The 16,693-nt window shown below is 42.9% G+C and overlaps 1 protein-coding gene across 7 annotated transcripts in view; it reads right to left on the bottom strand.

Annotated features, from left to right (window-relative positions):
- LOC121724195 (kelch-like protein 25) overlaps nt 1-16,426 on the bottom strand; it is a 52,625-nt gene extending 36,199 nt beyond the window's left edge. For 5 of the 7 annotated variants that reach the window (XR_006035154.1, XM_042110589.1, XM_042110591.1 and 2 more), the window contains exons 1-3: nt 16,261-16,426; nt 12,756-12,873; nt 9,950-11,794 (exon numbers count right to left, since the gene is read on the bottom strand). Coding sequence is in view for 6 of the 7 variants with exons in the window: in XM_042110589.1 (XP_041966523.1) it covers nt 9,981-11,794; nt 12,756-12,819 (1,878 nt within the window). In the remaining variant the exon portion in view is untranslated. Of the gene's footprint in view, nt 1-9,949; nt 11,795-12,755; nt 12,874-13,492; nt 13,510-16,260 lie in introns of those variants that run through there. The other 2 variants (XM_042110588.1, XM_042110592.1) reach the window with 2 other exon arrangements.
- Between the last annotated feature and the right edge of the window lie 267 nt (nt 16,427-16,693).

Below are 16,693 nucleotides of genomic sequence, written 5' to 3'. Positions count from 1 at the left end.
GAAGCATGTAGAAATACACGGTCCGTCTCACCTTTCGAACGAGCCATTGTATGTGTTCATAGCTATAACACAGAATATGCTGTGGCTGTACAAATATCATCAACAATGGTCTAGATTGCTGGCACTCTAGGACAAAGCTTCCGAAAACAGCTTGGCATTCAATGAGTTAAAGAACAAAGTCCATTTTTCTAAATTTTAGACGTGACAATAATTCATTGATAATGGTCAGCAAACACAAATAGGTGTGTGTAAATTAGACAAATGAGTAATAACATGACAGGCAAGAAATAAAATCTAAGCTAATAATAAAGATAACAACTGCAACATTTGTCAAGTTATGTAATAGCTTTTTAATTTGGACGAATTCACTTATTTAGTGCGTTCTAGAAACCTGAATCATATTACAGAAGACTGTCATTTGACAGTCATTTGACCAATACCAGTATGTAGAACCCACCCAGAACATGTGGGAGGGATGAGTAAGCAAGGAAAATAAGGATATTTAAACTTCACAACCTTGGTCTGTACCTTTATAAAAAATGCTCTTTCAAAAGAGGTTTGCTTTGACCTCTAGATTGAAAAAGGTATTGAAAGAGACACATGCCTTTTTTCTGTCAAATGCTATAGGCCTATGCCATATAAGCTTAATATGAACTGAATAAGATCTCAGAAACTGTTTAAGAAAAAAAGACATAATCTGTTGCTCTGAAATGATCTGTAGTCAGGCACTGAAATTGCACTTTGCAGGCCTATGAGCTTGTGTCAGGGCCAACCTCTGACAGTTCCAGATGCTTTAAGTGCCAGTACCACACACACATCAACACCCAGCTGGCTTTTGCTTATTTCCCACAAATTTATTTTAATCCAAAGTGACCTCTGGCACAGTGAATGTGTGTACTCTGGAAGCTTAATCAGATGTGTGGTCACCATCAAGCTAAATCAGCTGAGCTTGCCACTGTGAACAATCACTTTAACCACAAACTTCCCTCATCTTGCTGTTGGTTTGGACTCACTTCGAGATACACCTTCGAGACAATGTCCATTGTTAGGGTCACTATGTTGATGACATTCTGGATTTGTACACAATCTCTATAAACCACATTGGTTACCAAGCTGTCCAATTCCATGCAATTATTTTAGCCTATCTTCCTGCTCTTAAAACCAAACCGAGAAACCCACTGTCTCCACTATTCTCACAATGGAGACAAATTGGAGCCGTTCCCAGCAGCTTTCAGAACCATTAATGAGAAACTCCTGGTTTTGCTCAGCACCTACTTTACATGTAGTTCCCACAGGGTCAAGAAAAAAGATTCTGAGGAGAAGAGTGGAGAGTGCTTGGTCGTAGGATTTACCCACATGGGACTGATCATGGGAAAGGCTGCATGTCTGTGTGGTGGCTGCTTTCTCATGGCCCTTATAGAAGGCTATGATATACCAATGCTAATTACCTTCCACATAAGATCCACATAAAAAACAAGAATGGCAAAACGTGAGGCCTTACTTTTGTAATGCAGTGTAAGCCTGCAGATCCATGTTCTAACTGGAAAAGAGCCAAAAGCTACAAACATACTGAACAACCTTCAGATTTGTCATCTTTCATGTTTAGGTGAAGGCAATACATAGCTTACAGTTCTACTGGTAAAAATTATGGCGGTTTATTCATACCACCTCTTACTGTACAGGAATCACCTCAAGAGGAGTTTTCTGTGAGCATATTCTGGGGTGGGTGTGTGGTATAAAGGAAGCTAATAACCTCCCCCTTCTCATCAACAGTGATTCAGAGAGTGCACCCTGCCTGGATCCTAAAAATAAGAATCTAATCAAGTCTGATTCACCCCCCAGCTACCAGGCAGAAACGGTGCACTGACACTTAAGGGAGGCCAATTATACCTCCAGCTCTTCAAGAACTGCAGTGTGGGCTTGCCGTGGGAAGACATGGAATAAAATTTACACTGGGTCACGCAAAACTCTAGGAGAGATAAGGAGACTGTCTTAACTCAGGGGTGGAACTAGGACCTTAAAAAAATATAAAATTTAAAAGTGACAGGTTTTGGTATTTTAAATTACTCCCTTGGGTCAGTTCACTAAAGTTTGCATGGGTCTAATGATTTATGATTTGGGGGAAACCTTAAGGAACATCCAATCCCTTCCATAAGTCCCATTCCACCCCCTCTTGGTTGTTACGTTCTCACACATTTGCCACACCCTGCAGCAACCAACAACTTGGCTTATTTAAAGGAAAAAAAAAAAAAAAAAAAAAAAAAAAAAAAATCACATCACCGTCATCTACGTCACCGAGTAGCCTGGCTCTGACCTCTTACGTACTTCCGCTCAATTTTCATTTTCCTTCAGCACGTCGTCTGGGATTTCGGTATATTCGCGGGTTTTCTCAGGCCAAATTTTAAGTGTCCAATCAGCGAACAGAGGAGGTGGCTGAGAACAATGACGTTGAGGTTGTGCGCTAGTTTGAGCATGACATAACCAAATGTTAGTGATTGGATCTTCCATAACCAATAGTTTTAAACTTCAGAGTACTCGCCTTCAAGTTAACGATTGACAATGGAAAGTGGCCAGACTCTGTACATTATGAAATGTACGAGAGTCTGGTAGGACCAGGCTAGTCACCGAGTACTGTCGGTACAAAAAAAAACAACAACAAAAAACAGCTAAAGCAGCCAGGCAGCTACAGCACTACACCAGAGACTTTCTAATGTGGAGACACAGCACTCAAAAAATCCTCCATAGAAATGTATGGGGCTAGTTTGTAACGCCAATATGGCCGTTGTCTACACATATCCCACCCCTTCCTCGGCAAAACATTGGCTCAACGTATTCACATGTCAATCATGTGGTGTGTTGTGAAGACATCGTGCCAATCATGTGTTGTGAACTCGCAGCTGGAGCAAGATTGGTATCGTGAAGCCTTGCTCACACGCATTTCTGCCAAAGAGGATGCCCATTGAGTGCCCAAAAAGCGTTGCAATATGGCCACCGAGTGGAGGGACTTGCCTAAAAGGACTTTGACATGGAGGCTCACGGACATGCCCCCACAGTGTAGCGCTGTAGCTGCCTGGTTGCTTTATCTGCTGGAACTAGCAACTCAAGCTAGGTAAAACCGATTGTTTTCATACCGACTAATTAGAATTCACCGAGACCGATATTTCTCCATTAAGGTCAAATGATAATTAAGTAACTTTTTCCATCCCTGACTCGTTTAATTTCTCACATTTGTGAGCTGCCCAATGGACAATCCATAATGCTGCAACAATTCATTGATTATTTGTTATCAACTTGTAACTTAATCAACAACTATTCATCATCGGTTAGTGAATTTGTGCCATACTTTATGACACTAAACTAAATGTCTCTGCTGTGTGGACATTTGAGGAATACTTGGCTTTGAGAAACACTGATCAACATATCTTTCACTGTTTTCAGACATTTTTTTGATCAAACAAATAATCAACAAATTGAGCAAATAAATGACCGATTCATCAACTGCAAATAATTGTATGTTGCAGCCCCAGCATTCATCCAATGAAAGGTCTTCAGTACTATTTGAATTGCTGCTCACTGACAGAGGAGAGGAGTGCAGTGGACTAATTTCCTCACCAAAAATCCCAGATGTCAATGTATTAATGTGCACTACCGCTGCCACTGATCTAATCATGCCAACCTGTACACTACACAAGTCTACTGTTCTTCCTGCAGTAATCAGCACTTTCCTCTCACTGGTGTGTGTGTGTGTGTGTGTGTGTGTGTGTGTGTGTGTGTGTGTCTGCTGAAATTTCAGAATGCAATGCAATGCCAGGAAAACGCTGGGTATACTGTAGGTAGCAGGGCTGAGGTTGGCAGTGGTTCTGTGAATTAGCCCAAACAAATTTGGGCTGCAGTAAGTAAGGGGAAGGTTACAAGGCACTTTACGCTAAGCTCAGATTCTTAGCAGTCATCAGATCCACTGCAGTGAGATGCCATGCTTTGCTGATGTTGTATGTGCTCAGGTTCAGAGCTCAGGTGCTTCACGAAGCAAACCGTGTCCTTTGTAAACTTCATATCAATGCCTGATGGTCTGCTGAGCAAGCTTTTTAAAACAAGAATTTGGAGCTTGCAGATATACTGTAATAAAGTGGTCCAAGTTTACAGTTAGATACTAAAATATTGACAAAATTAATGGTTAGGAACTACCAAGAACAGTTTTTTTTTATTTAAGGGTTGCGTAAGCACCATACCACTTATTATTAATAATAATAATAATAATAATAATAATAATAATAATAATAATAAACTATGGATGAGAGAAATATGAGGGACCGTCGCTCAGCACATTTCACTTTGGAAACCTTTGTCTGGACAGTCCTTCTACATCAAGCAACTAACAGTACTGGGAGATCAGGTCTGACATGTTTTTCTTTATCAGTCTAGGCCAGTTCCCTAGTCATCGAACCAGTGAGCGCCATGTGTCTGGCACCCTGCTGCGTGACAGGAACTCCGCAGAACAGGTGAGGGGCAGCGAGGGTAGTCTCCAGGTAGTCACTTCCTATTTCAAACATTTGATTCAATTTTAACTTTTGATTTAATTTTATTTCTAATTTGACTAAGAAAACAGACACATTTCATTATTATATTATCTCACACAATACATCATCTTTGGTCTCACGGTTATGTCTTTTCAATGCAAAAAAGCCTATTGGTAAATTGAAAATGCAATATATTAACATTGGTCATGGGTATGAATTATTCTGGGCTTAAATGTATATTTTTAGAAATTAATTCTTGTTAGGAACCCTGCTTCATCTAACACAACGGGATGGACATAGAAGTATTTATGCAGAGCTCATTTAATTATTTTTTTAATACTTGAGGTTTTTAGTTGGAATAGTAATTTCACCTCAGACAGGTCTATAACAGTGCTGATAAAAAACAAAAATAAATATTCAACACATGGTCCTGAAGAACACTCACTTTCTCCAGCTGGTCTACACAGATCTGGAAATGGCACGGTTTCTGACAGTGAGAGAGAGAGTGAGTGTGTGTGTGTGTGTGTGTGTGTGTGTGTGTGTGAGAGCCCTCAACTCAAGCCGTAAATGGATAAATGGCAAATCAGCTCTGGATAAATCTCAGCCCGGTGAGAGGCAGCCCTGGAGCAGGCAAGACAGCCTCCATCTCCTCAACTGTCTCGCTCTCTCTAAGCAAGACAGGCTCCATTTCATCAGCTGTCTCGCTCTCTCTAGGCAAGACAGCCTCCATCTCCTCAACTGTCTCACTCTCTCTAAGCAAGACAGTCTCCATCTCTCTAGGCAAGACAGCCTCCATCTCCTCAGCTGTCTCGCTCTCTCTAGGCAAGACAGCCTTTCTCCCTCCATCTCCTTTGCTCTCTCTCTAGGTGAGACATCATATCCCTCTCTCAGCTGTCTCTCGCTTCCTCCAATCTGTCTCTCTCTCTTCCTCCAATCTGTCTCACTCTCCTGACACTTCTACTCATCTGCTGTCCTCCCATCTCTCTGTCTATATCACCTGTAAGTCTCTCTCTCCTTTACCTCCTACACTCTCTCACCTCCTCTCTCTATATTTTAGTCTTGTGTCCTTCCTCCCGCTCCCTTTCTCTGCCCGTCTCCCTGTCTCCCTCTCTCTCTCTCTCTCTCTCGTGTCCTCTGCAGATTCCCTCGCGCTCCCTTTCACTCTTTGCCGGTTTCCAGCTGGCTGCTGCAGTTGTTGAAATATTTATGGCATGAAACAGGATTCCCAGGCCAGCACTAGTGCGCATCAATTCATGCAACTCACTATTCCTCTCTGTCCGTCTCTCTCTCCACACCGCCAGCACACTGAACCAGTGTGGCGTAATAAACACACAGGTATTTATAAACACCAACCAGCAGCCATGCTCACCTGTACCTGCCTCACCCTCCCAGAAGTCAGAAAAGAGGAGCTCCGAAAAAAAATAAAAAACAACTTTAGAAAGAATTAAACATGCAACGTGCAGAATGTCAGAAAGCATTACAGGACTGCTACAGTGCTGCCCAAGAGATACGTGAGCATTTCTATACCCCTCTCTCATCTTGTAGGAAAGAGATTCAGATGTTGGCCTCACCTTTTGAAACAGAAAAACATCTTGCTCCCTCTAAGCTAGTCCTTGTGTACAAAAACTTTGTTCGAATACCAGCAGAAGCGCCCCTGACACTGGCTGCACAGGAAGCAGATCTGGCCCTGGTCTGGTGTGGGTCAGTGCCAGATCAGAACCAGATTCATGTCATTGCTCAGCTGTTATCTGGGCTCAACAGGGGAGGCATCTTGTGTGTGTGTGTGTGTGTGTCAGGGAGAGTGTGTGAGATAGAGAGGGGGAGGTGTTAATGATTAATCATGGGAGAGACGGTTTACACATCTTTAGGGAAGGACCCAGATGGCTGTGGCTATGATGGAGACAGGATCGGGACAAACAGCAGTGGCGACAGCAGAAAAAATAACCTGTGGTGGCTCTGGGGATACGAGGAACTGCTCAAGATCCTAAGGGGAAATCAATTGTCTCTCCAGTGGTCTTGGCGTGAGAACAAACATGAAGGTTGCGCTTTCTGTGATGAAAACAGGAATTGTTGCCTCCAACTGTCTCCAGCCACAGGATGAAACTAAACAGCTGAAACTAACGGCGGCTAGTTTCATTTCTGCTTCGGCCTACATATATGTAAGAAAGGCATAAGACGGACAATTATCCTAAATCAGCCTAGGAATCTCAGCCTTGTTCTCTAAGCCTTGTGTTATATGAACTGCATCTGAATGTGAGAGTCTACTAAGGTCAGTGTGTGGATGCCCAGGTACTCTCTATTTTTTCCCCCATTCACAAAGTGGACTCCAAGCTGACTTCACTTACTCCCCAAGTACAGGGACACCCCAAGCAGACAAAATGTAGATTATTAGATTATTCTAAATACACAATCTTACTAAAACCATAACAACGTCAGGCTGGACTGTCATGATGCCGAATATAAATTATTATGCATTCCTATTCCCATGACATGGTAAAACAGCATTGCTTTGGTTATATAACGTTTATAACTGAAGTCAAGCATAAAATACAAGACGTCTTTTAGGCCTTGTAATTTATTGATGGGGTAGCGGAATATTATGTAAACAGCTTATGGAATCCTATAAAACATATTTCTTCAGACTGCTGGTTATACCTACTACTGTATGATTCTGTGTGGACTAGTCTGCTGAACTTTGGAATTGACACTGGGGGCTAGTCCACATGTACCAAAACAAACTTTCTTTCCTCCGTCTTTCCTGGAACCTTATCAAGAATATTTGTGTCCAAACGGATCCATCTCAACACGTTACTTCATATCCTAGGCCTATAGGTAGCACTGTTTTCTTACAGAAATTGGCCAAAGCTTGCGCGCTGTAGGCTATACAAACAGACAGAATAGGCTAGGACGAAAATGGCTAGTGCAAGGAAACCCGAATTGTTTGTGTGGACTGATAGTGAACTCAACTGTAAAACTAATAAACTTCATTTTTAAGGTTTGTGAAGGGTGCAGTCCCGTCCTTTATTTGGCTAACGCAGGTACAAATAATCTCCTTTACTTTCTTTGGTTGTAGGATAGTCTGCGATTCACATTAGTTTTGGCTATCACCGCAAATGCATAGGCTACTACACGCTAGGTCTACCCAAGTTAGGCTATTCTGTTGCCACATTTATAATATTGCTAGAATACCTTCGTTAGTAACAGTCAATACTTTTGCCTGCATCAAATCACGCATTCGCATTTAGTGCGCATCTACCATAGCCTTAACATGAGTTACGCGTCTTTGTATGCTCATATCTGACTTCACTAGACTATGAATGTATTTGTTTATGTTGTAAGACATGTAAAATAAATGAATGACACGGCACTATGCACAAATTAATTTAAACTTACACCGCACTTCCCTAATAACTTCTGACTAGTTCTCTCACGTCACCGACGATAGCTAGAAATGCATCAAGAAAACACAGGGAAAACACTGTTCAGTCCACCAAGTCATGATAATGATCTTCTCATGAAGTCATGAGAATGAGTCATGATTGGCGCTGCGCAGCACCAGTTGTGATATTTATCCTAATGAGTGTAATCATAGGTAGTCATGTATGAAAACTAGTATTGTTAGGCAATGTCAAGTCCAGGGCAGCTGAGGTGTGGCGATGACATCATTAATACACAGGCTACGGTTTCAGATTTTTCCACCCTGGGACCAGGTTTCAAAAAAAGTGCGGTTTCGGGCAGTGCGTTTACAGGATTCGTTTGGACGATCGGCCAAGACGAAGCAAAACCAGTGCGTTTAACCCAAAAAGCGTCTCAGTGTGGACAGGGCCTGTGATTGACATCAGCAGGCCATGACAATAGCCCGTACTTGATAGGCCAGCCAGTAATTACAGCTGATTGAACTGCAGCGGGTGTTCTCCAGCTTGTGAGCTAATAGGCAATTGACTACAGAGCCTCTGTAATGCAGATCACAAATCAATGAGTGGAGTGGTTCATTGGCTCTCCATGAGAAATGTGTCCCATTGATCGGAGTGAGGGACTGTGGAAAATGTCAGCTCTGAAAGAGCGGCTTTGTGCTTTAGTGACCATTAAATCACTTTATCTGGACTTCCCAAATGTTCACACAATGACATACATACATAATCCATTTATTTTTATATATATATATATATATATATATATATATATATATATATATATAAAATAAACGGTGGACAGTGTACACTCTGTCAAAAGTGAAGACACTTCTCATATATGGTCAATGGACTATATACCAAAGACGGCGCTTGGCCAGCATTATATATTTTCGGTGGGGCCTCAGTTGTATTGTAGTGCTATAACTTTAATCGGTCACCTGTCTTTTAGATAAGTAATGCATAAACAAGTGTCTTCTCCCCATGAATATTTTGTGATATATTTAAAAATGTCTTTACTGTACCAGTTTACTCAGACCATTGCACCTAGTGAATGAGCACATTCAGCTGCTGAAGGATTTTAGAGTTGACCTGGCAAATTTTGGATTTGGAAATTATTTTGTGAGCTTAATGCACCAATTTAAGTTTAGGTTCACTGCTAGTTACAGCCCTGCTGAAAGTCACAAGTTCTCAGCCATTGAGAAGGGTCTGGTGTCAACAAGGCTATTTATGTGTGCCAAAGTTGAAGAAAAAGTTACCCAGCTGGGCATAAACGAAGATAGAAGATATTCAGTATCCAAGTGAATATGAAAGGAGCATAATATCACAGAAGATGCTGTTACAACCCAGCTGACATTCCAACAGAACTATAATGCTGGCCGAGAGCCTCCCATGGCATAAAGTCCATTCTGGGTAGGACCTGGCCAATTTTGCAGAACCATGTTCATTAATTGGTTCCACAGCTCTCTTGCCTTCAGTGACACTCCCACACTCATCCCATGAAAAACAGGAAATGCCCCCCCCCCCCCCACCTCACAAAGAAGGAAATATTACATGGCCTCTAATACAAGAGGATACTGTAAACAAGCTTAGGTGACTTACCTCCTACTTGTAAATGAGTAAATGTTAGGTTCTGTCACGCTACGTGTGCTTTACCCGGATGAATATTTCTGAAATATTTTGTTACATTGCCATTTTCTAAAACAACAAATAAATAAATATACCGGTACTGCTCAAAAAAATTAAGGGAACACTTACAGTTTTCCACAACTGTTAAAACACATTTTTTGAAACCTTCCACCCTTTTCTCTATTCTCAAACTACATTCACAAAATGTATGACAGTTCTTGCAAAATAAAACTCACCTCAAAAGTTTTACTTGTGCTCAGAGCCAAACAGTGTCAGAGTACCGATCCAGTGTATGATTGAAGTGTTCCCTTAATTTTTTTGAGCAGTATATATAGCTAAAACCAGACAAGAAAAAGCAGGATGCAAATGCACTAAAATAGTGTAAACGCTTACCCAGTTTGATTCCACTTCCAGATTGAGACTACTAGGCAGGAAGATGTTTCCAAGTGCTCACAAAAGCTGTTGGAATTAATGAGTAAGGCACTGTAGTGATACTGTTCCAGTTGTCTGACATTGGATCATAACAGTCTAGTGTTTTACACCGCTGTGTCCCAAAGTAGCCGCCAACTACATACAGTTTGTTTCCCGATGCCACAGCATGGCAGCTCATTCTCTTTGAAGTCATGTCACCCACTCGAGTCCACAGGTTGGTCTCGCAGTCAAACCGGTAAGCAGAAGCGGCCGTGAACTCTGTGTCTCCCCCCATGATGAAGATCTGGCTGCCCAGCACAGCTGCTGCCGTGTAGCGCCAGGGCTGTGGGCACTCAGCTGCAATTAACCAGCGGTTCTCCGCAGGGTCATAGCACTGCACCTTGGACGCCTTGTCTCGGTGGATGGTTGTACCACCAAAGACAAATAGCTTAAGCTTAGCGCTGACCACAGCAGCATTACTGACACCATCCCTGAGGGGAGCCATCATTGTCCACTTGTTGGTGAGAGGGTCATACCGCTCCACTTGCTTGAGTGAAACAGAGGGAGAGGCTGGGAACACACCAGCAATGGCTGTGTGGCCCCCAACCACATACAGGCAGTTCTCCAACTCTGCAGAGCCATGGCCAAACCGTGCAATTAGCATGGGCGCCCCTTTTGACCATTCCTCATGGACAGTGTCATAGATCCACACATCCTTGGACACCCCATTCTCTGAACCCCTCCCTCCAGTCACATAGACCTTACAGCCAATGGCACAGGCACTGAACTCTTTCCTTGGACTTGGCAGGTCAGACTTGGGGATGATCTCCTTGGCTTTGTGGTCCACCTGGTAGATTTTGTCACACATGAACGTTTGTCCCCCAAGGATTAAAAGTGTATGTCCAGCCTTTCTGGGCCGGGCACAGGGACTGGTCACAACTCCGTCGTTCTGCAAGATCTTCTTTTTACACTGCATGGCCTCCTCCACTATCAGCCGGCTCCTTTTGTCTGACATAACCAACTCTTCGCATGCAACTGCCTCAATAAGGCATTCCGAGGGTAACAGAGCTAGTCGAATACCCCTCAGCAGCTCTGGCAGGTAGTCTCTTCGACTCTCTAGGTCATAACGCACCCAGCGCATCACAGCATGGAACACAATCTGCTCATCTTCAATCTCCAACTCATCACTAAGGATTAGGTCAAGCAGCTTGTCTTTGGAAAGGTTGTAGAAGTCCTCTGTGTCTCGAACAGTTTCGAAGTGGACCAGGCACATCCTCCAAGATAGCTCGTAGAGGCGCTTACACTGATGGGCATCTGACAGGAGCATCATGCCTAAGCAGTTGGACGAGTGCAGATTCTTCTCTAGGAATTCTGCAGCTGCGTCCCTGATGTCATGAAACTGCAGCATGTCTCCTGCCTCCAGTAGTGACTCTGCATTCTCCTCGTTAATGATCACGCGGGACGAGTAAGCAAAGTCCAGGAGAAGCTCTAGCACCTCTGGGTGCACGCTGTCGTGGAAGTTGACCTCACTATCGATACTCTCGCGCAGCCCCCCACTAAACATGGCCTCAAAGTAGCGGCTGCAAGCGGCCAGCACGGCCCGGTGACAGGGGAAGGAGCGGTCGCCAGCCCACAGAGTCACATCTGTGAACATGCACTGCTTGCGTAACGTGTTAAGGTGCGTTAGCACACTGTCCGGATGTGATGGTTTGTGGAACAGCGAGATATTCATGGAGCCTGTGCTGGTCCGAGACTTGCGGTTTTCATGAACGCTGACTGACATTTTCTCTGATGTCTCCAGCGGCTCACTTGTCCCGATCTCTCGAACTGCAGAGAAATGTAAAAGGAACATGCATAAAAAAAAAACTCAATTCTTGCACTCAAATAGGTCACTTTACACACATAGTGTTTTAGTGGATGCATTTCACTGCCCTATATAAGGATCCTTTGGCCTCATTTAATTTAAAGCTAAAGAGAGTTTCATCAGTAAGCTTAAACATTTACTTTATTATATCTTCGAAATGTATTTCTCTGTTTTACTGGAACTCAAAGATAGACATTTTAGATGTGCTATAGGTTTTTGATCACAAATTAATTAAATTCTGCCAACAAAACACTTTTATTTTTGCTTGTCCAATCCACAGCTCTTGAGTTTTGACAACCAAGGTCATTTACAAGCATCTAACGTCCAAACACATTTAAGTGCAGCTAAGCAAGACCCTGAATTTGTGGAGCAGTGCACTTGCAGCTCTGACGCAAGTTAACAGAGAGGTCCCTATGGACTGACATATCTTTGGACTGCGATGTTTCCATAGAGAACAATAAAGAATAGGAAGGACTTTGAACAGCCAGCTCTGTCCTGATCTGTGACATATTGTTTGTAAAGATGTGCTGACATGCATATGTGGTCTATTTAATTCACAGTGCAACAGTCTCTGGGGTCAACTGGAAAGCGTGGGGCTGCAGGCAGGTGCAAACAGATTGGAGGGGGGGGGGGGGGTCTGAACAAGGGTGCAGGGCACAGGCAAAATGGAGGGTAGGGTTGGGATGCAGTTCTGTTATAAGCAGTTAGTGTGGTTCAATGTCAACATTTACATTAGTCCCACTCTCACAGGCTGTGGGCAAGACATGAGCTCATGTGCATTCCAGTCGACGATTAGTTACGATCAGCTATGTCAATAAGAACCCCCCAGAATTGGGGTTCACTTTAGATAAAGGTTATTTTGTGGAACCACACAGGCCGCTTTACAGGGTCAAAAGGGCTGCAGGCATTTTGTCTGTCACTTACAGCGACAGAAGCTGCTGACCCAGCCACAGGCACTCAGAGTGAGGATCTGAGAGGGGGTCTGCATTGGTCCCCCAAAGACGCCACTTCAACGGGTCACGCTGACAACAACACCGTCCCTCTGCGGGCAGTTCAGAGATGGAGGACAGAAGGGGACAGAATCAAAGCATAAAACAACACAGAGCTATGTTTCGCAACACCGCTGTACCCTAGGGAGGAAGGGAAAGATGCATATTCTGCCGCCTAGTATTCAAGGCTCCTCTTTTTTTCTTGCAATCAAATTAACGTCTTTTATCCCTATCCATACGGGAGGTTCAGTGCTCTAAATCCGTTGTTTTCTTTAAAGGGGCACTGCTACAGAGTTCCACAGCCATCGCAACACCATCACCTATGGCAACTGTCACTCACGCAAGGTGCTGAATCACTGCCAGTGAACAGGCTAGTTAACTTGCCCAGGCATTCATAAGGATGTGAAAGAGCCACCGCTTCATTGTAATGCCAAGAGAGAAGCCGTGTTACAAAAGTCTCTTTTTTCTGCTGAGTATTCTTCCCCAGTAAACAGTGCCACTCTCCTAACTAATAGCCTTCCTGGGGTCCTTTCAGATGAGGTGTTGGTATTCCTGTGCTTCTCAACTTTCCAAAACAAGCCAGGGAAATTGGGGAGGGGGGCTTGCTATAATTCAGGGAGAGTCAGTCAGACACTGGCAAGTTCTCTGTGTTTGTTGACTAATACGGCTTACCAGCTGGTACGCAGTCTGTCAGTGGTTAAAAGATCCATCCATCCAATTCCAAATGGGTAAAGGCCTGACAGAGTGCTAGCCAAGACAACGGACATTACATTTCTGTTAGGATATGTGGTTTTCGAAAGACTGTGCTAGCCAAGACAACGGACATTACATTTCTGTTAGGACATGTGGTTTTCGAAAGACTGACTGTCCATTGCATCAGACTCTGACCAAAGATGAGGGTTGAAGGGGGTCATAGTGTGGTTGCATGACAAACACTTCCATAATGAACAATTTTAACATTTCTTTAAACATACATTTAACAAAGGTCCTTTTTTCAAAGAAGTAAAAGACTAGTATGTATGAAAATAGCTGTAGTTAATAAAGCTGCATATCCTCTAGACCATCAGTATTGTAGAATTGACATTGTATTGCAATGCCGTATTATGAGGTTAAGGGGCAATATTTTGTTAAATGAAATTACATTCAATATAAGATGCTTCCGGTTGGCCTATTGCAAGGTGTGAATGCAGTAATGATCCGACTGTGTTGCTCAACTGACCACACACACCAGAAGAGTCTACCTGTTGCTCAGTTTGTTCTTGTTGACCAAATACATAAACAATATGTTCTTGTAGAATCAAATTAGCAAACCAAACAATCTTGAACCAGTACGACGATGCAGCCTAAACTCAGTGGGAGGATTAGAAAACTAGTGTGACTCCCAATTTTAAGTGATCTCAGAACTGTAAGTGGCAAACACACATCTACCAGACAACAAATGGTTCAGCATCTCTAAGTGTTTCTAGAACCTCCCACCTGAAATTGACTAACAAACTTGTGGTAGAATCTGCAGGAGATCATCATAATAGCGCCGCTGTGGCTGTTTAGTATAGTATAGTATATATACATAGTATAGTACATATACTTTTTTCATCCCATGAGGGAAATTTGGTCTCTGCATTTAACCCAATCGGTGAATTAGTGAAACACAAACAGCACACAGTGTACACACAGTGAGGTGAAGCACACACTAACCCGGCGCAGTGAGCTGCCTGCTACAATGGCGGCGCTCGGGGAGCAGTGAGGGGTTAGGTGCCTTGCTCAAGGCCGCGGCCCACTGGTCGGGGCTTGAACCGGCAACCCTCCGGTTACAGGTCCAGAGTGCTAACCAGTGGGCCACGGCTGCCCAAATTTAGTTGCAGATTTACAGAAATTTCAGTTTTCACATAAGCACACAAATAGGCTTACACACACTAATTCAGATTAGACCAGCACGTTTTTTGCCAGCATTCACATGTTCAATTAATGCTGCCTAATCTCTGCTCTCTGGCTTTAAGCAATTCAATGTCAAAACCCTCTTCAATTCACCAACATCAATTAAATCCCATCCGGTCACTGTGTCACTGAAATCAAATGAATCATATCCACACAAGGTGCGAATGCCAATTTTGCAAATCCTATGGACATGAGGTGCTCTGGTGGCAGCTTCTTGATCAAACTTTTGGGGGACATCACAATTTCACATCAATTTCATAATGTGAGCCTATGCATCTCCTTTCTGTCATTTGCAATACAAAGAACTAAAGGCTTGAGGTCTTCATCAACTCAGCATATTAAATTCATTATCTTCATGCATATTGCATAGAAACATTTAGTGGCTATAAAGACATACAAGTATGTAAAAAAAAAAAAAAAAGAGTTTAATTTTGCATTCAAATGCAATTGAGTGATCTAGTTGGAATATTGGTTTTAGATTGGTCGGGTTATTAGCCAGGCTAAATTTCTAGATCTTTTAAATCCATGCAAGTTGCCGTGGCCATGGTTCAGGGTAAAAGAAAGGGCTAATTATGTATGACCCGTTTTAAAATAGGGACATTTGCATCAGCAATACAAATGGACAGTGACTTAGAGGAGGTCTGCATTCAAATACTGACCTGTGGCACAGCCAAAGCTAAGATGCGTCATCAAGCTTGAAAACCTACATTTTCGACATTTTCTTTCAATGCCTTGTAGTCTTACACGAATACAATGAAGGTTCACCTTTAATTTTCAATAAAACAATGTCAAACGCAAACACTGAAACACCTGACAAACAATGCACCAGGCGCTGCTCGAGTCTTGCGGAAACCGTACACGACCATTTCGATTTCCATAGGAAACAATGGTTCCCACACATCGGTATGGTATAGTAGCCTTGAAAGGAATCAGAAGAGCCTAAAGGAGTTGTTTATGGCACTGGCAACCAGGTAAAGGTAAATACTATAAAATCAGGAACGTGGAACACTACACGCTGGGTTATGATAATAGGCGGTAGGATGAGATATTGGCGGTATTAGCCTACGCTGAATCACATTGGATCAGTAGCTTCTATCTGTAGGCTACGAACAAATTCGCCAACATAAACAACGTCACTCCTCGTAGTATGTATAGGCATGTATGCTAACATTAGTTTACTTCAAGGTTGCAACTTACACGCGTGTGAAAGAAAGCATCTGCTTTAGCCCACATATTAATAAAGGTATAGCCTTAAGGAGCAAAACATCATGTAGGCTACTCAGTTAGTGATCATCTGTTGTCAAGTTTCCCATATTGCTTACGCTCCATAAACTGCGGCCGACTAGCTCAAGACAACAGCTTAACTTTTGCTAGCACGGGATAGCTAGCAAACGCTCCACTAAACCACTATAATTCTGCATGTCTTGCCTTGCTAGTTTACTTGAAAACACTGAAATACAAATCAGGCGAAACCTTACTAATGTATAAAGTAATGTCATACTTACAAAAATACTGTTAAAACGATATGCCCACGCCACCAAGCTTCCGTTCGAGTGAGTGATTCATTATTTGTATCCAGCCAGGCACAGTCTTCCAGCCGTTTCGACGCTACTTTGTTCCCGTTTGAGGCTTCAGTGGAAAGAATGTTACTGGAGTGTTCAATATCTAAAAGCGGGGTACTGGTTTTGGAGGCTGATTGACGTGGTTTCTCCCAATCCTTTCCACCGGTTTCATAGATATATGCCGACACCCAATAGGGTTCGACTATTACGAAAATGGGCGCGTTTTTTGCAGCCGAGTCAACCAATGTTTTTTTAGACTGGGTGGGTATTCAGATATGCAATGAGCCCGCAACAAAACAATAGAGAGTCAGGCTGGCTGCTTGGTGATTGCTGGTAATCACAAAGCGATATTCTGATCATAGCCTAAGCCCTATTG

This window comes from Alosa sapidissima, chromosome 11, assembly GCF_018492685.1.
Source record: "Alosa sapidissima isolate fAloSap1 chromosome 11, fAloSap1.pri, whole genome shotgun sequence".
Classification (NCBI taxonomy): Eukaryota; Metazoa; Chordata; class Actinopteri; order Clupeiformes; family Clupeidae; genus Alosa; species Alosa sapidissima.
The sequence above is the reverse complement of the archived record's forward strand: the minus strand, read 5'-3'. Positions and strand labels throughout refer to the sequence as shown.